General features: G+C 39.2%; 1 protein-coding gene across 1 annotated transcript in view; it reads right to left on the bottom strand.

Annotated features, from left to right (window-relative positions):
• The window catches only part of TTC39B (tetratricopeptide repeat domain 39B), a 124741-nt gene that overhangs the window by 65675 nt on the left and 33943 nt on the right, over window positions 1-25123 (bottom strand). The window contains exon 2 of the mRNA XM_063080465.1: window positions 21899-21933. Coding sequence (XP_062936535.1) covers window positions 21899-21933 — 35 coding nt within the window. The remainder of the gene's footprint in view (window positions 1-21898; window positions 21934-25123) is intronic.

Raw genomic sequence — 25123 nt, forward strand, 5'->3', positions numbered from 1 at the left:
CCTAGGATCAGTGGGTAAAAGGCTACAGAGAAGCAAGTTTATCTTCATTCTAATAGCCTCTCAGAAATGGAATGGACAGATGACCTTGGGAGTCAAGGGAGGTCCTCTGCTAGAATACCTCTACTGAAAAGTTGCTCTCTCCCTCATCAATTCTCAGATTTTCAAGAATTACAACTCATTTCTGGGGAGACAAGTACTCTGTGCAACTCTGAACAGTCCAGCTCCACAGGAAATTGCTAAAGTTGATGGGCAGCAATTTCAACCAAAAATTCAAAAAGAAATCTCTGATTTTTTCCCATTAACATTCTTTCTCTAGGATGTATTTTTTTCCATGTTCCTTAACTGACGTACCACTGAAGAATAATCTGCCCATACAAGTGTATGCATCCCTGCCCTTTCTAGAATGAGCCACAGACATAAGTGTAAATGTGGTGTGAACAAGTGGAAAGCAAGTGCAAAATGTTAGGAAGATCTCTGGGCATGAACCCACAAAAATTAAGCATTTTCATTTTTCATAATGTATGATATCCCGAAGTTCACTGTGGCTTTAAAATAAAAAAGAAAGGAGGGTCTCCCCCAGCAAACCAATGGCTAAGGAACATAATACAACAGCCTCAAAGAGCACAGATTTGCATCTTTTAGCATGATAGAGTTACAGCGAGCATTCTCAATGATTTTGGGCAACTGATGCAACTTTGTGCACCTCGTTTTCCTCATCTGTTAAACGGGAATGACAAGACCAATCAATATGGTTGTTGTTGAAGATAAACACACACACACAATGCACACACACACAGTTTACTACAGGTACTAGGCCTGGCACAGACAACATTTAAAAAAGAATCTAGTTCATTTCTTCTTCACTAACAGAGGAAAAGGATGACAGAATATACTAACATAACCACTTTCTCTTCCTCTCCCACTAGACTGTGAGCTCCTCCAAAACAGGGGCATTTCTTACTTACTGATCTAAATCTAGCACTTAATATAGTGCTGACCACGTGCTTGTTGAACTAAGTTATTTCCAACATCTCTCTCCAGCTCAAGCATTCTAAGGATCTTTGGCTTCAGATCTAAGGCAGAATTAGTTGCAAGTATTTTTATGCCCCGTACATACAAGGGTACTTCAAAAAGTTCATAGAAAAATAGAATTAAATGATAATGTAAATCTTTCCATGAACTTTTTGAAGTACCCTCATATTTGGCCACAAAGTACCTCTACGTCCATAGCAGAAAAATTACAATAGTAACGAAATAGGTAGTTTTTGAATGCCTCCCTCAACAAATGTAAACATTTGTTGAATGAATGAATGAATGAGTGAATGAATGAATATAAGTTCTTTGCAAGTCTAAGTAAGGCAGAATTTCCTAATTTTAGCAAACCTTCCTCACTAAATTCAAAGTTGCTGCATTTAGGTATGACAAAATGTTTAAAAATAAAAACAGCAGATGTTTGATCTCTAGGTGGTGGAGAAAATTTCTTTTTTTAAATCCTTGATTTATTTTATGCTGCAGGAAGTCAACCAAAATACTGGCACCAAAAACCTCATATAATATGCCAGCCTAAGTCAAATATATTCTGCATCTACAAAGATGACGGTTACCAGTTGGTGTTTAAAAGTATTTTGACTGATGATCTCTGAACATATCAACTTTTAAAAATTGCTCTAGCTAATTTTATCTTAATTTCTTTAAAGATAAAGAAATGAGATCAGTAACCAAATGATATGAATCAGATTACTAAAATAGTAAGACTTTCATTTAACAAAGACAAATGAAGAACATACGGGGATTCTGGTGGGCATTGGAAATTAACATCTGTCTTTACAAAATGCTCAAAATTCATTGACTAATAATTCAGAAAGGATACAGTTCTAGCCTCCAGTAAATTTCAAAGGGGGAAAGTGGGACACAATGACTAAGGACAGATGTTCAGACTTCAGGGTCTGCGTCACAAAAAAAGCCGGCACTGATTCCAGCGCACAATTACAAAAGGGTGGTCATGCAAAGGTCACCTTTTGGTAGCTCACATTTACTGTAATCTGCTACAAAGAGACTGCTGAAGCCAACACAGCAAGGTCAAAGGTGAGAGTCTATGACAATCAACACACCCTATTTCTGAGGGCATGCCTCTTTACCAATCTTTAAGGTTTTAATAACCCTAACAAAACAAAGCAAAATCCTGTAATGAAGACAGCTGAGGACATAAGACAAACACAGTAAATACAAAGTGAACCATCATCATCCTGCCATTGTTCTGCAGCGGAAGTCTCAGCAACCCCAACGCACACCTTGCAGCAGCAATAAACCAGCCACGGCATCCAGGGAAGACCAGATCCTCTGCAGCAGTGAGACACGCTATTTTCTCCAATTTCAGCACTCACCCTTAGGAAGTTAAAAAAAAGAGGGGAGGAAGGGGAAGAGGGAAGCCCTAGCAAGCTTAACATGAAGACAATGTCATCTAACAAAAACTGCAGGTCTCCAGTGAAATTTAACTGTTTTAAAAAATTTATATAGCTCTCCTTAAATTAAATCCTCATTGATTTAAAGAGAACATGGTAATCATACCCCCAGGAGCTGTTAAATAAATACAACATACTCACAGATTCTGAGCAGCTGTAACTTTGGATGAATGAATATAGACCCACTATGAAGATGTCTTTCCCTCTCTTCCACCAGATTTTTTTTAAAAGCCAACCAAAAGAAGAGACAATCCACAGTTTAAAAGCCACAAAAATCCTCAATTTCTGTTTTATTCCTTGGTCTCCAGTGAGACTCTCAATTATCAGGCACAAGCAAAGAAGTTGCCGGGGAGGCTGACAGCATCCAAGAGCTTTCCAGGGCAGAATTTAAGACATGTCAGTTAAAGTGGCAGCTACACTCTGCTGTAGCAGATGCTTCTGCAGGAAGGGATGCTGGGAGATTTTTTTTCCCCCAATCTCTGCTGCAGGCTAATTCTAATCCATCACCGTTTAATTACTATCCTAGAGAAACAAGCAAAAAAATACAAAGGGCCTGGATTTATAAAAACTATAAGACTTTTTAGTGATTTTTCACCTAATTCAGGGATTCATCTCCTATCTAAAATGGGTCAATTAAGGAATAAAATTAATTACCTCTTTTGTTTTAAGAAAAATGTAAGAACGGGTGTTATTCCCAAGTTTGACTGAGATTTTATCTCATGGACTTTTAAAAAATACTAAATAAGGGAAAATCAATTTTTCTGATGTTAAATGCACAAAATGACATGACAGTCATGTCATTGTAGTTGGAAATGACATTTTTAAATAAATATTTGATAAAGAATATTTGAAATGATTTTGATGAAACTAAAAAAAAGTAAGTTTAGGAAACAATAGTTGAAAGATTTTAAGAGAGAACACAATTCTGAAGTTCAGCTGGATTTTTTGGTTTAAATAGATAAAAGATCTCCTGGGGAATGAGACGATCAGTAACTTGGCAAATTTCTTGTCTTGCCTCAAGAGCTCCTGCACATACTAGAACAGAAACATTTCTATTATGGGGCTCACTATTTTTTCTAATTATAAAAGTAATAGCAGGTAATACATTCTGATATTTCCAGATTATAAAATAATTGTAAAGAACTGGAAACCAAAGAAGGAAATTAAAACCAGCCATAATCTCATAACCCAGAAATAAGCATTGTTAATAATTTGCAATAATTTACTTCTAGTCATCGTCTTCTATATTATGTCACACGGAGGAGACAAGACAACTAAATGTGTTTTTTATTTATTTATTTATTTAAAGATGACCGGTAAGGGGATCTCAACCCTTGGCTTGGTGTTGTCAGCACCACGCTCAGCCAGTGAGCAAACCGGCCATCCCTATATAGGATCCAAACCCGTGGCCTTGGTGTTATCAGCACCTCACTCTACCGAGTGAGCCACGGGCTGGCCTAAATGTGTTTTTTCTTTAATACATGGTGTATGTTACCCTTTTCACACAGAATTATGTTATGATTATTAACCATCAATGTGACCTTTGCTAACCACCTGTGTTTCTAAAAGTGCTCAAAAAAAGTTAGCATATGCAATGACAGTCATTCAGTACATATTTGTGCTACATGCTGGGCACAAGGGATATGGCAGTGAGCTGTGCACACATGGCCATTGCTCCCCAGGAGCTCCCAGTCCGGTAGAGAAGCCAGATATTCACCAAATGATAGCAAATATGATGGGTACTGTACTACAAAGAGAACTATAGACACTTTAGAAACATGTAAGAGACCCTGTCTTATGAAGGTCAGGGTTTCTCACAGAAGAAAAAGAAAACACTAAGACCAACTGCAAAATTATTATTACAAAGTATTTCACACTGCTGAGGACTGAATGTCCCCCAGTAACTCACTGGAAACTTAATCACCATTGTAACAGTGTTAAGAGGGTGGGAAAACCTATTATGGTAATTGAAAGGTGGGGCCATTAAGAGGGTGATTAGATGGTGAGGACTAGTGAATGGATTAATCCATTGATGGTTTAATGGGTGGTCATGGGCATGGTTCTGCTGGCTTTATAAGAAGAGCAAGTGAGCAGGTTAGCTTTCTTGTTCAGGCCATTTGCCACGTGACACCCTGTGTTGCTATAGAGAGTCACCACAAAGAAAAAGGCCCTCAGCAGATGTGTTCCCTGGACTTTGGTCTTCTCAGCCCCAAAACCATAAGAAATTAATTTTATTTCTTTATAAATTACACAGTATCTGGTATTCTGTTATAAGGAACAGAAAGATTAATACACATACCTTCACTTTTCCATCAATATAAATATCTCTCGCCTAATATTTATTCTTTTTTCCTATATCAAAATAAATTTTAAGTGTGGCTTCTATTTTTTTATGAATAATGTGTACTATGTAAGAGAATAATTAATCTAATCTGTGTAAATCTTATGCATTTAATTAATTACAGCATAATCTTTAAGAAATTACCAAAGGTAGACTACCCACATAATTTCAAATATCCCTTAAGCAGTCAGTTAGCTATCTCCAGCCTAAAATTAATTGAGACATGCTCAGAATTTCATGAAGGCTAAAAAGACTCCTTTGAGAATGTTAGAAGAGATATAACAACTTGACATGGATTGTTACATGACCATATTGATGACATCTAAGAGAATAAAATAGTTCAGATAATTTATGTAGATACTCTGCCCTAAAGGAAAGCGAGCATAATTCCCTGGATTCCTTAAGTGACTTCTTTCCAAAGGCTGCAAAATAGAAAGAGGAAAAAAGAGTGACTTCACAGTGGAAAAATCTGACAAACAATACCCCAGCCAGCCAATCAAAAGCAACATAGACAGTGATATATCATGTTGACAGCATGTATTCTTGACAGGATATGATGAAAATGGCACTTTACCTCTCTGGTCTACCTCCCAAAAACCTACACACAATCCCAGTCTAACCATGAGAAAAGCACCAGACAAATTCCAATAGGCGGGCGTCCTACAAAATAGCTGACCAGTACTCTTCGTATCTGTCAAGATCATCAAATACAAGGAAAGTCTGAGAACTGTCATAGCCAAGAAGAGCCTAAGTAGACATGACAACTAAATGTCCAGTGGTATGCTGGCCGAGTTCCTGGAACAGAAAAAAGACATTAGGTATGTAGTGGATTGAATTATTCCCCCCAAAACTCATTGAAGCTTGATTGTGTCCCCTGAGTTTTACGTATTAGAAACTTAGTCCCTACTGTGACTGTTAAGAGGGTGGGAACTACTATTATGGTAATTGAAAGGTGAAGCCTTAAAGGTGGTGATTGGATTGTAGGACCATGCAGTAGTGAATAGATTAAAAATGATGATCAGGGGAGTGGTTCTAAGGGCTTTAAAAGAAGAGGAGAGTCTGTCTTTTGCTCTCTCTGCTCTCCCTGCTTCCATCATTTTGCAATGTGAGACCCCTGGGTCACTGCTGCCACCACCAGATGGACTTTGGACTTCCCGGCCTCAGAAACTGTAAGCAATAAATTTCGTTTTCTTTATAAATCACCCAGTTCCGTGTATTCTGTTATAAGCAACACAAACAGACTAATACAAGGTAAAAATTAAGGAAATCTGAACATAGTATAGACTCTAGTTTCTTATAATATATCAACATTGGTTCATTAATTGTAACAAATGTACCATACTAATGTAAGATGTTAATAGTATGGGAAATTAGGTATAGGGTATACAAGAATGTAGTATTATCTTTTCAGCTTTTCTGTAAATCTAAAACAGTTCTAAAAAAAATTAAATCTATTAACAAAATTATCTTTCCCAACATGAAAGTAACTTTGCTTTTTCTGATCATTAATAAAATATGTCCCATGAAAATTTTGAAAATACAAAAAAGTTATAAAAGCAACTTCTTGAAAACTATAAATACCCTATAATACCACCATATTGAAATAACCAATCCCAAACATACTATATATATGTGTGTCCTTGTGCAGGCTTCATGCACACACACAGATATACATACATACGTATATTGTCGTACATGCTATTTATAGTTGTGGTAGGCTGAATATTGGCCCCCAAAGATATCAAGGTCTTAATCTCTAGAAGCTATGAATGGTTCCTGCATTAGTCCATTTTTGTTGCTTGTAACAAAGTACTTGGAATTGGGCAATTTATAAAGAAAATGAAATTTATTGCTTACAGTTTCAGAGGCTGGGGAATCTAAAGTCCAGGGAACACATCGGGTGAGGGTTTTGGTGTTGGTGACAAAGACCCAGGGGTCTCACAAGGCAGAAAATGGCAGAGCAGAGAGAGACTGACCTCTCATGCTCTTTTCTTAAAGCCCTCAGCACCACGCCCCTGACCACCACTTTTAATCCATTCATTATGGCATGGTCCTACAATCTAATCACCTCTTCATGGCCATACCTTTCAATTACCATCATAGGATTTCCCACCCTCAACAGTTACAGTGGGAATTAAGTTTTGGGAGGACATTCGACCCAAGGCATTCCACCCCTGACCCCTCAAAACTTATGTCCTTTTCAAATACACTTGTTTCATCCCCACAGTCTTAATTTGTTTCAAGTCAAAAGTCAAAACTTCAAAGTCCCATCTGTGAAGTCAAAACAAGTTATCTACTTCCAAGATAAAATGGTGAGACAAACATAGGATACAAATTTCCATCCAAAAAGGGAGAAATAGGCCAAAAGAAAGGGGTAACAGGTCCCAAACAAGTCTGAAATCCAGCAGGGCAGGCATCAAATCTTATAGCAGATGAATCATGTACCTTGACTCCATGTTCGACATTCTCTGCATGGTTGGGAGGTCCCCAAGTCCTTGGGCAGCTCTGCTCTTCTGGCTTTCCTGGTTTCAGGCCACACTTCAGCTTTCCCACGCTGGTGTTCCACTCTGGTATTTCTACATGTTTGGGGTCTCATTGGCAGTCCAGTTCCCATAGATCCACTAGGCATGGCACCACTGGGATTTTCTGCTACAACTCCAACTACATGTTTCCGGTTAGCGAAGGCTGCTGCAGTGAATCTGCCAGGCTTTTCCATATATCCACTGAAATCAGGGTGGAGGCTCCTAAGCCTCCATAGCTCTGGCATTCTGTGGGCCTGCAGACCTAACACCATGTGGACTCCACCAAAGCTTCTGGCTTGTATTTTCCAAAGCTGCAGGTTCAACCACACCTGGGGCCAATTTAGCCATGGCTGCAGCAGCTGAAGCAGCTGGGGTTCACGTGTGGGGAGCAGCATCCTAAGATTGCCTTGGACAGTGAGCCTGTGGAAGGCGCCTCAGGCCTTCTCCCCAAAACCATTCTGTCTCCCTAGGCCCCTGGGCCTGTAACAGAAGGGTTGGCCCCAGAGGTCTCTGCAATGCCTTCAGGGCCTTTTTTCCCTTCTCTTGATAATCTCTTTCTTTTGTACTAATCTCCTTAGCCAACTGTGTACCTTATATGGCAAAAGAAACTTTGCAGGTGTTAAGGATCCTGAAATGGAGAGACTACCTGGGATTATCCAAGTGAGCCATAAAGGCAATCACAAGTTTCCTTATAAGAGGGAAGCAGAGGGATATTTGACACAGAAGACAGAAGGTGATATGACCATGGAAGCAGAGAATGACTTGAAGATGCTACATTGCTGGCTCTGAAGATGCAGGAAGGGGCCATGAGCCAAGGAATGCAAGAGATTAGCTCTGGAGTCCAGAAAAAGGCAAGAAAATTCTCCCCTACAGCTTCACAAGGGAGCATGGCCATGGGACACCTTGGTTTTTACCCAGTGAAACCCATTTCGGACTTCTGACCTCCAGAATTGTAAGAGACTAAATGTGTGCTGTTTTAAGCCACCAAGCTTGTCATTTGTTAGCAGCCATAGGAAACTATTATAGTAGGCTTACTGACCTGTATTTCTTCTTTTCATTTGTCTGCTTATGTGCCTTTGCCAAGTATTCCATCAATCAAAGATTCTCTGACTTGATCTGTTTTTAGCGTTAACCCTCTTTCATATATGTTCAAGTGTTCTCCCAGTTAATTCTCTTTTAAATGGATTTATGAGAGTTTTGTCATAGTGACCAAAACTATCATTATTTTCTCCTGTTAGTGCCATGACTAAAACATACTTCCTGACCCAAAGAACACAGAATTATTTGGCTTAATTTGCTCTTAGTATTTAAACAATAAAATCTCAAACTTTTTTCCTTTATTATTAAGAACCTTACAAAGCCATATATCCCCACACCTGTGTGTGTGTCCCCCACCCCCTTCACTCCTCCCTTACCCTTCAGCCCGGGCCCAGTGTCAGGCTAGGCTAATGTCAGAATCCTGCCAACTACGCCAATTGTCAAGCTCTTTTACCTGTCCATAATCCTGCCAACTGGGCCAATTGTCAAGCTAGGGCTGGGTCTGGAGATCACAGACCCCTCTAGCCCATTCCCAGACTGGGTCACAAACTCTTCACACACCAGGCTAGGTCCCCAGGCCCCTAACACACCAGGCTAGGTCACCAGACCCCTCACACACCAGGCTGGGTCACCAGGCCCCTCACATGCAGGTCTATGAGCTAGGTAACTGGCAAAAAGGTCCTTGGAAACCGTAGGTTGGAAAGCATGGCCACGCGGAGCGAAATCCGCCCGAGGCAGTCACCAGCCAAACCACAGCACCGCGCATGCGCACTAACACACACACACACACACACACACACACACACACACACACACACACACACACACACACACACAAACACAATTTGTTTACTGAACCAACCCTAACCAGCCCTGAGGTGAGGGGAGCCTGATTAAATTATTCTATTTTCCCAGCACCCAGCATCAACACTGACCAGGTTGGAGAACAAGTGTTGAAGAGAAAGACCAGAGACTTCCTGCAGACTCTCATCCACACTTACATCCCTAGACTAACTTAATGCCTGATGTAGAGAATGTGTTCAAGAAATGTTTATTAAACCTGCAATGTCTATAAATTCATAAACTAGCATAAAAAAAATAATAATAAAAGAACCATGCAAAGTAGGCATGTTCTCCTTTTTCCCGGTCTGATGAGGTGGGTCTCAGAAATGGGAAAATGAGCAGGGACAATACTTACTCTCTCAGATATTTGTTAAATTAAACAAAATGTGTTCTTTGTTTTTGTTTTTTGTTTTTTTTTGCTTTGCTTTTTTAAAAGTGTTTTTATATTTTGAGGTAGGCATTGTGAGGCTGCACAAAAATAGCAATATCAAAATGTCTTGCACTTGGCGAGGAATAATGGTGTTACAAAAATAGCAGTGCTCAATATGACATTATACATTAATTAATCACTATACATTTACATTACATTTGCTTTACACTGCAATTTTACAAAAGACATTGAAATAAATTATTTCATAGATTAAAGACATATATTACAATATAAACTTTTTACTTACACAGGTCTGAAAAGGCATTCTTACACTATTCTAGTGACTAATTTCTACTGAAAATATAGGACCCATCTATGTTATCTAAACAGTACAATTGTACTAACACAGTAAGAATGCTCTTTTAAAATATATGTTCTAAATAGCCAGTCATGGAATTAATTTTCTTGTAGTGATTAGACAGAATTATGTTAATCAAAGCAAACTACATACTGTGGGTATAATTTCTTTTAAATTAGGGCCAAAAATTTTAAATGGTGAAGAATCTCTTAAATCAATGGGAGATTTGACACATTAAAAAAAAAGTTTGTGTGTATAAAGTTTTAACTGTATAATAGTTAAGTCAAGTTACTCTTACAGAAAATTTTCTGAACTGCCAAAATAAATAGAAACCAAAAGTTTATAATTGTATTGCATACAGGGGAGACAAGAAGTATACCCACACCTCTGAAAAGGCTAATTCATCAGATCTTCATAGCATGTTCACAATTTTAGTTCTAGTTATAACATTCTGCTTATAGGTAATAAAAAGACCCTTTGCTGGCTTGAATATTTTCATCCTAGATCATAAAAATAAAATATAAATAACATAGAAATTACTTTACAAAATAATAAAATCTATATATAAATCCCCAAATACCTCTTCGGTTTTAAGCAATTTCAGAGTGCTCCCAATCTGTTAGTGGCTATTAAGTCTTCAGACTATTTATTAGCTGTGTATGATACAAGAAACTGAACTACACATTATTCAAAAATGTACCTAAACCAAATATCACTATGCCTTTTAGGAGTTCTGTGGATGATTTTCTACAAACATGATGAGAGACAAACGGGGGAGAAAGAGAAGAAGGGGAAAGAGACAGGACCACAGAGACTGATTAACTTTCAAAGCACAAGCAATGGAGAGGTTTGACCCATTTCAAAACCAAGTATCTGCTTTTGGGTGTTTTATTAGTCATTTTAAGGTTGCTATTTTAATCAAGAAGTAAAAGAAGAATGGATGAGCGTGCCAAAAAAAAGGCAGATAAAAGATGGCAGAAAGTTAACAAAAGGCAATGAGCTCACTGTATCCCTTAAGATTCTGGCATCTTATTTACATAAACATCAAGAGAAAACTGAGTCAGCCCTTGGTTGAGAAATGGCAGAGGAGACACCAACAATTCTGGGTATGTTTACTATGCCCAAACAAATGGATGTTACTTAATTATGTATTTGAGTTGATGAACACCACCAGCCGCAATCATTTTTTTTTAAATACACATTCCAAAAAATCCCTTAACTCACTCACCCTTAACAATCACAGCAATTAATACTGCACCCTATACTTGGTAAGTATTCAATGATGCCTGGATTTTTTTAATGCACTGCAAGTCCTTGCAGTCTACTTTGAATATCCATCTATACTTTCTTAATAGTACTTTCTTAATGCTCTGGTCTGAATATTTGTGTCCCTGAAAAATGCATGTGTTGTCACAGATATGTACAATCAATTATGTTTCAATTAAAAAATAAAAATAAATTTAATTTAATTTTTAAAAAAGTATATGTTGAAACTTCACCTCCAAAATAGTGAATGGTATTGAGAGGTGGGGCCTTTGGGAGGTGATTGTCATGAGGGCTCCAGTCTTATGAACGGGATTAGTGCCCTTAAAATAGAGCGTGAAGGAGCCTGTTTGTCCTTTTTTTTAGAAGGAGCCATCTATGAGAAACAGGCCCTGGGCAGACACTGAATCTGCTGGCACCTTCAGCTTGGACTTCCCAGCCTCGAAATCTATGAGAAATAAATTTCTGTCGCTTATCCACTACCCAGTCTAAGGTATTTTGTTAGCACAGCCAAAAGGACTAAGACAGTACATTAACTTCACAAATTCACCAATTCAATAACTATAGATCGAGCACCTACCATATGCCAAGCACAGTGCTTAGGTGCAGAGTACACCGTGATGAGCACAGTAGACCGGACCCAACCTTGTGGAACTTAAAGCCCAAAGGAACAGACCGTCAAAAAACAAGTAACAACGAACTACAAAATAACACATGGAACAAGAGAAACAAACAGGATACCAAAATAGTAAAATGGAGGAAGAGTAACACAGTTAGGAGGAATCATTGAGAAAGTGGGAGGACATACCATCTGAGAGCCCTCAAAGAAAGAAGATGCCTTCGAAGCATGCTCAAACCCAGAGCAGCAAAGGGCTTAGTCAGTCATACTCAACAGGCTTGAGGGTGGAGTACAGTGAATGAGGGTGAGAGTTGCCCTGGATGAGGTGGAAGCAGTACATGGGAGCCTGAGTACCTGAAACCTGAGTACTAAGGTAGATTGAGGTCTTCATCCTTAGAGACATGCAAACCCATAGACAGATTTTAAGCAAGGGAGTGACATCATCCAATTTGATTTCTAAAAGGATCACTCTGTCCTGATTCACACAAACATATTGTTAAAAAATAAATTATGAGACAGTCAGGGAAATCTGAGCATTGACAGGTTATCTGACGAATATTGTTACTTTTTAGGTGTGACTGCTGGCCAGTTAGCTTAGCTGGTTAGAACATGGTGTTATAACACCAAGGTCAAGAGTTCAGATGTCCACACTGGGCAGATGCAAAAAACTTTTTAGGTGTGACAACAGTCTTGTGACATTGTTAAAAAGAGATTCCTACCTTTCATATCTACAAACTAAAATAAAGATAAAATGATATCATATAAGGCATATGCACTAGATTAGACAATAGTCACATCTCAATGCTAATTTCCTGAACTTGATTTCTGAACAGTAATTACATAAGAGAATATCTTTGTTTTTAGAAAGTACATACTGAAATATCTAGAGGTAGAAATAAATCGTGAAGCCTAGGATTTGATTCCAAGCAATCTGGGGGTGGATTATAAAAGAAATAAAATTGGCCTTGAGCTGACAACTGCTGAAGTTGAGTGATGAGAATATAAGGGTTCGGTTTACTATCCACCTGACTTTTTGTATATGTTCAAAATTTCAAATCAAAATTCTTTTTAAAAATAAGATAACTTTGTCTGCTGTATGAAGAATGAGTTCGGGGAGCAGTTGGAAAGGTAGAGGGAGAGAGAACAAAGGAAGCAGAAAAACACATTAGCCATTAGCCAGCTCTTAAAGTAGTCCAGACGAAATCTAATAGTAACTTAAGCTAATGTAATAGAGTGGAGAGAGTGAACAGATGGCAGATATATTTAGGAGGTAGAAATCATCAAACTTGGTAATTAGGAAATCAAAGGAAAGGAAAGGAATCAAAGGTATCTTCCAAGCATGTGGCTTAAGCAAGTGGGCAGATGATGGGTAGAGACATTTCCAGAGATGGAGAAGACTGGGAGAGGAAAATATTTCAGATAGACAAGGGAGGTGGATACCAAGAGTTCAGTTTGGTAAATATAAATTAAGATGTTTGTGAAACACCCAAGTGGGTGATCAAATAAACAATGATTGGACCTATTTCCTATTACAACTATCAAAATAGCCCCAGGACACAGCAACACAGAGCAGTAGCCCTGCCCGGAAGGTTACTGATGGAGGTGTAAGGAACACAGAGCTAGGAGCAGAGTGCTGGCTTTCAGACGCAACCTGGGCATTGCTACCCGGGGTTGAAATGGGGGTCACAGACGCTCCCGAGCCTGGGGAAATGTGACCACAATGGCAAAGACCCTGCCTGTAAGTTCACAGGTCATTCATTTTGCCACCAAAAATACCCTAACCACGACCACCTCTTCTATGCCCACTGGGTCTTCTTGGTAAGATAAGACCCCGTGGCTCACTCGGGAGCGCGGAGGCGCCTCCCGCCGCGGGTTCGGATCCTATATAGGGATGGCTGGTGTGCTCACTGGCTGAGCGTGGTGCGGCCGACACCAAGCCAAGGGTTGCGATCCCCTTACCGGTCACAAAAAGAAAAAAAAAAAAAAAAAAAGATAAGACAATTAGACCAAAGGGTTGCTAAGGAGCTTTCCTTCAAACTATGAAATCCTGTCACTCCTTGTAGTGAAAGGAAGCACTTACAGGACATATTATATATCTTAAAACATACACAAACATTCCCTCCCCCAATAGCCATATATAAAGAAGTTCACATTTTGGAAGGCCCAAATACAATGGAAGACCATTAAAGTAGTCCTAATAGTACCTCGCTCTAATCAACTGAGCTTACCAGCCAGCCCTTGCGTTTATTTCCTTCTCAGTGATATGTATGATAATAATATCAATGGCACAGTAGATCCAATAAAATAAGAAGTATCAACCTGACTAAGAAAATCACGTTAAGGGAGGAAAAATGTTCCTCTCCAGACCTGAGCAATTTATATTACCTAAAGGGCAGAGCTGGGACCAAAACAAGAGCAGAGAAAAAAGAAAAATAAATCCAACTCCACCTGTAGTTACTATTTATAATTTAACCACTACGAAACAAATATTAATTCGATTTTTTTTTTTTTTTTTTTTTTTTTTTTGTCTTTTTCGTGACCGGCACTCAGCCAGTGAGTGCACCGGCCATTCCTATATAGGATCGAACCCGCGGTGGGAGCGGCACCGCGCTCCCAGCGCCGCACTCTCCTGAGTGCGCCATGGACTCGGCCCTTAATTAGATGTTTTTGAACTATGATTCATCAATATTCACCCTTAATTAACTTTAAAACAGACAAAAACTATTGTATCATCACCATCAGTTGATCTAACATAATGGGGGTGGGAGAAAGGCCCTAAATGCCTTACCTCATTCTAATCTACAATTTATGGTTCAAAACAGGAGGTATGCAAAAGGAAAAAGTCCATGAGAAATGTTATGCTACAAAATATTTTAATTTCCACTGTAAGCTTCTAATCACCTAGCTAAAAATGTCTGCGTATTTCACCTTCTACAGGTAAGTACAAATCCACAGAAGTTCTTGCACATAAACACATTCGTTCCCACTACTCTCACACTGCCTCAGGACTCCATTAAACACATACGAATTTCTATGCAAGGATAAATTCAAAATTTTAATAAGATGCTATGGAATATGAGAGACCACTGCTGACCTACATCTGTTCTAACAATCTTTGAACATAAGTTTGATCTGTCTCCCCTAAGTTCTCTAAACCACTATGAAAAGAAAATCTCGATTAATCGGTACCAGGTCTCCCAGTTAGATTTGTGTCCCACTGCCCACTGTGATTTTTATGAGAAAAACATTAATCAAAAACCCCACCACGTCATGACAATTCCAAATGGTTAGTCCATTCTCCCCTCCAGACGTGGGCAGGAATCCTCCATAACCCGACTTCACCTGTGTCTGCACCTCATTGGTTTTCCACACGCACTGCCACGTGCTCTAGCCACTGTCCTCAGAGCTGAGCATCCAGCATTTCCCCGCCTCCAAACCTCCACACCAGCTCCACCAACTGAAATCCCACCCATGCCTCAAAACCCAAAGCAAGTGCCAGCTGCTCCTATCTCCCAACCAGAAGATAGCTTTCTTTTGGAACTCCCAAAACATTTATTCTTCACATGTCATGTCATACTTAAATCCTTAACAGACTTTATTACACCATCACTATATTATCAGAGATGGTACCTACACAAACCTTGGGAAACAGGATACTCAGTTGTCAGAGCACCGAGAAGCACACACCATCATAGAACTGTTAAACCTGGAAGCAAGAGTCTACAGCAGAGCTAATGTAGAACTACATACTACTTATGGCAAATTTCTGTATATCATGAGATGGGTCTAATTCACACTCCCTCTGTAAGAGGTCACCTTCTATGCCAACCAGGCCATAAAGTTCATCAACAATTTAATTTTTTAAAAAAGGCATGGTAAATGTGCCACTATTAAAAAAAAAAAAAAAAAAAAAAACTCTAATTTTTCCTCCAGTTCTAAACAGTAGAGATTTTTGTTTGATCTACTAGTTTGCAAAACTAGCAATTTCCCAAAACAGTTACTCAATTAAGATGACACAGTTGTTACCACAAATATCCAGAATTAAGAACAACTACGTTTGGAGTGGTAAATCCATTAGATTTCCATCCCTTTGTGGAAACCATTTAGGCCTCCCTCATCTGTTAGTGTGAATCTTCATTAGGATTTCAAGAGAAGATACACACTGGAAGAAACTAACCAGGTTGGCAAGAGGACTACATCTTGCTGCCGTTGCTATCGGCACTAGAAGCAGAGAACCAGAAGGTGTGGTTCAATAACCATCAGGAAAAAGAGCTCTATAGAGTTTAGTGGCTAGTGGATCACAAAGCAAATGCTGTGGAATCACAAATTTAAGAAGAAATGAGGGAGAAATATTGACAAACCCTGAAATTAGGGTAAACTGAAAGCTCATATAAAAAACAATTAAAGAATTTTTTACAATTACCATATATTTATAATCAGAAGAAAAGCAAACACAACTCTTTAACTTGTGTATTGAATAACAGATTGCTTCTGCAGTATTTTTAATGTCAAAAAGGTTCAGTAATGCAGGAGACCTAATTACAGAAACACCATTCTCTATGTTGGTGAAATAAAGGGAACCATCCAAACAGGCTTTCCCTGTGAATGAAGAGTATCCTAGTAACTTTCAAAACATTATTTTAAAACATTTTTAGTCATTCTGAATTTTTCTTAACATATGTGACACAAGTCTCTACCTTCTTAAATGGAATATACTAGATATAATTTTTCCATGTCTCAGAGACAGCATTATGAAGGTGATTTTCTCCATGAAGACTGACACAAATGGGATGGAGGGGATGGGGGGGTAGTTTTATGTGTCATCTTGACTGGGCCACAGGGTGCTCATCAGAGATTTGATGATTTGATTAAACATATTTCTGGGTATGTCTGGGAAGGTGTTTGTGGATGAGACTGACTTTGCCTTGGAAGACTGAATAAAGCAGATTGCCCTCCGGTGTGGGTGGGCCTCATCCAACCACTGATGTCTCTCTCTCTGTCTCTCTCTCTCTCTGTCTCTCTCTCTCTCTGTCTCTCTCTCTCTTTCTCTCTCTCTCTCTGTCTCTCTCTCTCTCTCTCTCTCTCTCTCTCTCTCTGTCTCTCTCTCTCTTTCTCTCTCTCTCTGTCTCTCTCTCTCTTTCTCTCTCTCTCTTTCTCTTTCTCTCTCTCTCTCTCTCTCTCTCTCAAACTTACACCATCATCTCTTCTGGTTCTCAGGACTTCAAATTTTATTGGAACTATACCATCAGCTCTCCTTCATGTCCCACTCGCCAACTGGAGAACTGGGGACTTAGCCTCCATAATCACATAAGCCAATTCCTTGCAGTAAATCTCTTCACACATGGAAATATCTCTCCTATCTGTTCTATTCTCTGGAGAACCAAGACTAATATAAGGGAGGCAGTAAAGCACCAACACTTACTGAGCAATTCCTATGTGCTTTACTCCCCCTATCACATTTAAATTATATCTCACTTAATCCTCCCAATCAACCTATGAGAGGATGAGGAAACTGAGGCTCAAACAAATTGGTCACTGGCCTCCTAGCCAGTAAAGGGCAGGCTGGAACTAGATCTCAAGTCTAGCTGTCAAGTCTGTGGTCTTGTCTCCAGAAGGTACATGTAGTCATGCATACCTAAAAAAAGTGAAAGCGCACTGCTGTGCTTTGGAGTTCTGTGGCTGTGTGTAATACTTTCTTTCTTCTTTCACCGATATATTTTGCCACTATCAACAAACTAGCTTCTAAAACCACCCCCTTTACATTACCTCCCAGAACTCTGTACAGCAAAATGATGCAAGAGACCAAAAAGCAAAATTTATTAGAATCAGATAAAAATCAATTGTAAAAGACTCTGGATTGAGGCCTCTGCTACAAATCCAAGTGCATGGGCTCGCTATCTAACTTTGGCTATCTCTTCTGGCTTTGGGATTTATTTGGCATAGATGAGGTTCTCTATTAGGTGAAGTGTTACTATAACGTGTTGCTACAACCAAGGTGAGAGGAGTGTACCAGGGATATTTCAGCAACATTGAAAAGGAAACACAACAGTGTTTAAGAGACAGTCTTAAAGGAAGCGAGAAATAATGCACACCAGAAACCTAAAGGGGCAAGATAAATTCTAGAATGGGTAAACCTTTGGATTTGTTAAACTGAGCAGGACAGGGAAGTTGGAATTACAAAAAAGAAAGAAAATGCTGGCAACAGCAGATAAATACAGCCAAAGAGAGGCTACGGAGACAATAAAGGGGAAACATTAGATAATTAGAAAGTGAAGCAGTGTTAAGGAACTATAGTTTTCAGGATGAGAAAAACTGTAACGTGGTTGACAGTACGTAGGGAAAATATAGGAAAATGGTCGGGGCCCCTCAGACATTCAGAATCTTCCCGAGCATTTGCTGTAAATATTCACGTGTGCCCAGGTGTTCCTTGGTTATTACCTAATGTAATTGCGTACGGGCACCCAGGTGTCCTGGGTTATGGACTTAAGTATAAAGGACTAACGGCTCTGATACATGGGGCCACTAGGGCAGCTGCTCCTAGCTCTGAATAAAGCCTATTAATTTTTTACCCATGGCTCCCAGGATCTTTTCCTACTACATAGCTTGTGGACCTGCGTGTAAGGGGTTTGTGACCCAGTCTGTACAACGGGTTTGTAGGGTCTGTGAGCCCTAGCCCTAGCTTGACACAGTAGAATAAAAGAAACTAAGACACAAGGCTTCCAGAATTCATTTTAAAAGTACACAAAAGGGTTTCTCTAGCAAATACGTAGGATGAACAAGTTGAAAGATCTAATGTATGACATGAGGGCTATAGTTAATGATAGTGTACTATAGTCAGGGTTTTTGCTGAATGAGTGGATTATAGCAGCTCTTGTTACAGGGGGGATAAATGGGTAACTATGTGAAATGATGGGTATGTTCATCTATTCCACTATGGTAACCATTTTATTATACATATGTATCTTATCACATCATATTGTATACCTTAAATTTACACAATAAAATTTATTTTTAAAAAATACAAAACAGAAGTACACAAAGGGGTTGAAAGTCATGAATCAAAAACATCTCCATCACAGGGGTCATTTTTGGATGATGTCCTTTTGAGAACTAGTCATTCTAATATTAAAACATCTAAAACAATTGAACAAAAGAGTAATTTTTATGCAAAAACAGACAGATAGATCAAAGGAACAGAACAGAAAGCCCAGAAACAGAGCGTTATTATTTTAATGAACTTATTATTTGATAAAAGATGCGGCAAACAAATTCCTTCCTTCGTGGACTAGGCAAATGGTGTTGGAATAGTGGGCTAGCAATGTTAGAGCTGGCATGAGAGAAGGATCAAAATTAACTTCAGCTAGGTTAAGTTCCGGGTTTCTGTTGTTGGGTTTTTTCCTATTATTTGACTTTTTAAGAACTAATAGATGATAGCAACTGCTTGCAATGCCTTTCAGACATACCAAAGGCAAAGCCACCCCCAGCTTAATGTGGCCAGTGGGAGCTCAGAGAGACACAAGTGTTAATATGTGCTGCTCATGGGTCTGATCAGCTATGTCAGCCAGACCCGTGCTCCTCTATGAGGCCCGAACCCCTTTCCGATGTGAGTCTGGTGTTCTAGCTCCCCACTGGGAACGGCAGTGTCTACGTTGGGGAACGCCAGTCACTAGCCTCACACGCAGCCCCTTCTCCACCTCCTGGACTGCATGCAGCCTCCCACTACGGCCCACACTCAGTTCTACCCACACCCAGGGAGGAGCAGCAGCAGCAGCAGGGCTGAATAATTATAAGATTTCTGCATTGCAATAACTTGCTAACCTTAAAAGCGATTTTTAAAATATTGCACAGATTATCTTCCAAAGAGTAGAGTAGAGTATGTGTGGTGCAGCCGGGGGGTTGGGGGGGGTGGAGTAGAGAATTATTTTATGGTGGAAAAATAAATCTTACACACGCTCCCTCAAGCCAGGTAATCAAGTTTAACATGGACAGTGGCAAGTCACACTATCAGGTACCTCTGCTGTGATGTGATGAGAACAGCCTTTTACATCTGTGGTCTTCCTCCCCCAAAACACATGACCTCAGTCAAATCACAAGGGAAAAAATGAACAAATCCCAGTTGAGGAACATTCTACAAAATAACTGACCAGTACTCCTCATAACTGTCAAGGTCATCAAAAACAAGGAAAGCCTGAGAATCGTCACAATCGAGAGCCCAGGGAGACACAATAACTAAATGTAATGTGGTACCCTCGATGGGATCCTGGAACAGAAGAAGGACACTAGGCAAAAACTAAAGAAATATGAATAACGTAAGGACTGCAGTTAATAATAATGTGCCCATATTGGATTATTGTGACAAATGTACCATGCTAATTTAAGAAATTAATAATAGGGTAAACTGGGTGTGGAATGTACAGGAACTCTCCGTACTATCTTCATAATAATTCTGTAAATCTGAAATTGTTCCAAAGTAAGAAGGTAATTTTTTTAAATCCTAATCATAATTTTTTTAAAATCATATAAACATTCAACAACATAAACACTAAAACTTTTAGACAAAATAAAAAGTTGTAATTCTAACATAATAGAAAAATAGTTCAGAGAAAATATCTGTAGCAAATATGACAAAAGATTAGGGTCTACATAAAGTCCATAAGTATGAAAAAGAAACTGACAAAAAGTTAAACAGGCAAAAGGAAATGCAATGTACTAAACAATGATAATAAAAAAAAAATTAAATACTAAAACAAGTATCATTTAAGTTGCAAAACTGTTTTCCAAATAATACTCAGTCATGGTACTGCTACAGTTTAAACCACTTCATTCACATGGTATTGGTAGCCATGTAAACTGATACTCTTTCAAAAGTGCTGTGGACTGACTTGTGTGTTCATCTGCCCCTCCCCACCCGAAAATTCACGTTGAAGCCCTAACCTCCAATGAGATGGTACTTAAAGATGGGGCCTTTGGGGGGTAATTAGGTTTAAATGAGGTCAGGAGAGTGGGGCCCCCATGGTGGGATAAGTGCCCTTATAAGAAAAGACACCAGGGAGCTTGCCCTCTCTCTGCCATGTGATGACACAACAAGAAAGCCATCTGCGAGCCAGGAAGAGGGCCCTTACCAGAACCCCAACCAGGCTGGTACCCTGATCTCAGACTTCCAGCCTCCAAAACTGTGAGAAAATAAATTTGTTTCTTAAACAAGCCAAACCTGTCCCACAACTCTCTGCATTGTCCCCTCTTTCTTACAATGTTTTTCACTCAACTCTTCCTGTGGCTGGCTCCTTCTCATCGTTTGGTTTTCAACTCAGAAAGCCACCTCCTCAGAGAGACCATCTTTGACCACCTTAATTAAAATGACTAAGAACAGCGGCTTATTTATAGTTTCTCCTCATCTGATTTGTTGTTCAAGCCACCCCCAATCTGTGCATTTTGTTATGGATCCCAAGCTGACTAATACTGAAAGGCAATTTGAGATATATAAAGAGCAATAAACATTCCTTTTAATCCAGTAATCCAGTAATTTGTGATGTTAACCTTTGGAAATAATTCAAAAATATGACAAAGCTATAGATATGAAAAGATTTATTACTTAGTTTTAAGCTTTTAAACTACTAACAACCTAAATGTATAACAATGGAGAAGTAGGTAATTAAATTGTGGTACTCCACTTGATCTAATATGATTTAGTCATTCAAAATTATTATGAAAACAATAAAGGTTTAAAATGCTCGTAATAAAATTAAGTGCAAACCAATAGCAAAAATCTACAATATGAGGCAATTTATGTAAATAAATATGGACAAGTATTAAGAACATTAACATAAACAAAATAATTCATTGGAAATTTTTAATTTAATTAATGCTACAAGAAATAATACTCAAAAATGTATCTGAGAGTAACACTAATAGATCCTTTCTTAAGCATAATCACATCCTAACTCTAATTACAGAGAAGTGATTTTTTTTTCCTTATAGTAGCCACTAATCTCAAAAAAAATGAGAATGAAATATTCACATTTTCTATAAGAGAACCACCAATTTTTCTTTACTACACGCTTTTTTATTATGTTATTACTTACATAGAGATGTTTTCCAGAGCATCTTCAAAGATGTCCTGGGGGAGGAATAAAAAATATAATAAGTTTCTCAAGAATCAAGAGTTTTACATGTAAAAGGGAAAATGAGTATGGGCATGTGCGCAGGGGCTGGGGAGGGGGACAGGTGGGGGAGGGCCAAGCAAACAGTAAATCACTCAACTCAACTCCCACCAGTGCAGTTCCGTTCACAGAAATCAGGCATATGAATTTAAGTGAGGTTTAATATTTTTTTGCTTCAGGCTGGTAAAATACTCAGCTAATGATCAAGCTGGGCTAATCTGAAGAGTATGACATCTTTAGTGGAGTTACCGTTCACTCCTCAGTCTCATTCCTCCCAAATCTAGAATAAAATAAATACCAGCACTTGCCCAATTCAGTCTTCTTTCTCCGTGGGTAGCCACGTTAGCATCCCCGGCCCTTCATTTCACGTGCAAGTGCGCTACGCTCCTAGCTGCAATTCCTGCCACCAGCCTTTCCCCCGGTTTAATCTGTGCCACACAGCACAGCCCGTTCCTTCATGCCACTGCCTGTTCAAAAGCTACAACTGAAGAAAAACCCAAACACACACACACTCACACGCACTCCACACATATACAAGCTGACACACGAACTCAGTCATACACACCCATTCACACACACTCACTCACTCAGAAACTCACATATATGACAGCTCCCTCATAGCAACGAAAATCCAACCCAAGCTCCTCATCCAGGTATTTGGAATCCACCATAATCCAGCCTAACCTTCTTCCAAGCACACTTCGATATCCCTACCACTATCACCGTAACCCAAGCCACTAGAATCCCCACAAGGGCCACCTCACTGTCTCCCTACTCCCATGTTTGACACCCTCCATTCTATTTATTCTTCGTACGATGGCCATCATTATTCTTTCTTTCTTTTCTTCTAATAAACACTTAGAAGTTCCACTGCTCTAGACCTCTTTAAGAGCTTTCCATTTCACTTAGAATAAACCCAAACTGCTTCCCACGATTTATGGATCCCTAGATGTCCCCTCTGGCCTCTCCATCCACCTACCCATGCTCACTCCACTTCAGCCACAGGTCTTTCTTTATGTTCCTTGGACAAGGCAAAGTCATCCCATACCTCTCTGCATTGTCCCCACTTTCTTAGAATGCTCTTCACTCAACTCTACCCATGGCTTACTCCTTAGCTCAGAAAGCCACCTCCTCAAAGAGACTGTCCCTGACCACCCTAATTAAAATGACTAAGAATTGCAGCTTGCTTATAGTTTCTCACCATCTGATTTATTTCATTCATAGTTCTTACCATAATCTCTAATCACCTTTCTTCTTTACTTGGCAAATGCCTCCATTAGGACAGGCTCTTACTTGACATGAACACAGAAAAATCACTAGGTTTTGGCAGAGTTGTTGCTCAATAAATACTTGTTCCAATTGTATTAGTCCATTTTTGTTGCTTATAACAAAGTACACTGAACTGAGTGATTCATAAAGAAAATGAAATTTATTGCTTATAATTTCTGAGGCTGGGAAGCCCAAAGTCCATATGGTGGCAGCGACAGTGACTCAGGGGTCTCACACTGCAAGATGGTGGAAGCAGAGAGAGCAAAGAGAGACAGACTCCTCTTCTTTTAAAGCCCTCAGAGCCACACTCCTGATCACCATTTTTAATCCATTCACTACAGCACGGTCCTACAATTTAATCACATCTTTAAGGCCCCATTTTTCAATTACCATAATAGGATTTCCCACCCTCTTAACAGTCACAGTGGGGGCTAAGTTCCTAATATATAAAACTTGGAAGACAATTCAAGCTTTGGGAAGTTTGGGGAGGACGCAGCTCAATCCACACTACACCAATGAATGAATGTACTGAGCTTAGACTATCAAGAAACTTATCACATCACACCTCATTTAGAGTTATGATACAGAAATGAGGAAAGAGGGCTAAAGAACTTTTCCCCTGAGTAATCATTAATCCTAAACAATGTTTAGACCATACTGGATTCTGCATGAAGGCAAAAAAGAAAAAAATTTGTATAAATACTAAAAAGAAGCAAAGTATAAAGAGTGGCAGAACAGAGTTTAGGATTTGGGACCCCTGACCTATTAGTCTACATTAATATCATACTCTGTAAAGGAAATAAAGTCAAGGGCCAGAGCACAGATTATCATGAGAGGAGTTACCAAGAAGGGGAGTGAACGAGCTCTCCAGGATCCCCAATCTAGCTGTGACGATCACTTGCCTGTGCCAGAGACCAGCTCACAGGCCCTCTGGCATCTCTGTAGACCCCACTCACACTTACCTTTTCCAGTAAGGGGGGTATGTTGACAATACAGAAGGCTTCTGTGCGTTCTCCCCCCTCCTCACAAACATCAACCCAGAGACACTAAAATACTCACTGAGTGGGCTCCACGAAGGATAACTTGGGAAGCCAGCTCTCCATGTAAAAGAAGACAAAGCTAATGTTTTCATTTGAACAAGAAATACCTCCATACCCACCCTCAACAAAAAAAGAAAAAAGAGTATCACGTAAGAAATCTTCATTTAAGCAATATCTCTCCATTTTGTCGAAACAGTAATCACATACAGAAAGTTCTCTAAATAAAGCATATTTTGTCTACGAAGGCCAGAAAAAAGGTGAAATTTTTAAATTTTAAAAATAGGAAAGGTAAAGAGAAAAACTAAGACTGAGTACATACCATGTGCCAGGCACTTTACAAAAGCTATCTCATCTGCTCCTTCAATTTACAGCAAGTAAACCCAGAGGTAGATAATTACCTGCCCATCATTACACAAAGGATAAGTGAAGGAAATGGGGTTCAATACCAGGTTTCTTCAGGTTTCCTTAACTCCAAAACACCTTTTTAACGTTAATAAAAACTACCCAAAACTTGGAAACGAGGCAGTTGGGCAGGATGGGTGGGAGATGAGGGGGAGTACATCCTGTCCACGTCATAACTGCAGCACTGTTTAACAAGCCCCCCAAGGACTGTGTAACTCTCTAGGAGAATGTACTTGTGTTTGACTTAGCTATTTACTATCTGATTAGATCCAGACACTGTAAAGTTACATGTTAACTAACAGAAGTCTGAATGCTATAAAAGTTTATCACAAAGATTGTGGTTTTAGTTGCCCTATAGGATATTACCCTGCTTTATATACAGCCTAGCAATCTTAATCTACCATCTTTTTTCTTTAAGGCCTATAAATAACCAGTT

This window comes from Cynocephalus volans, chromosome 16, assembly GCF_027409185.1.
Source record: "Cynocephalus volans isolate mCynVol1 chromosome 16, mCynVol1.pri, whole genome shotgun sequence".
Lineage (NCBI taxonomy): Eukaryota > Metazoa > Chordata > Mammalia > Dermoptera > Cynocephalidae > Cynocephalus > Cynocephalus volans.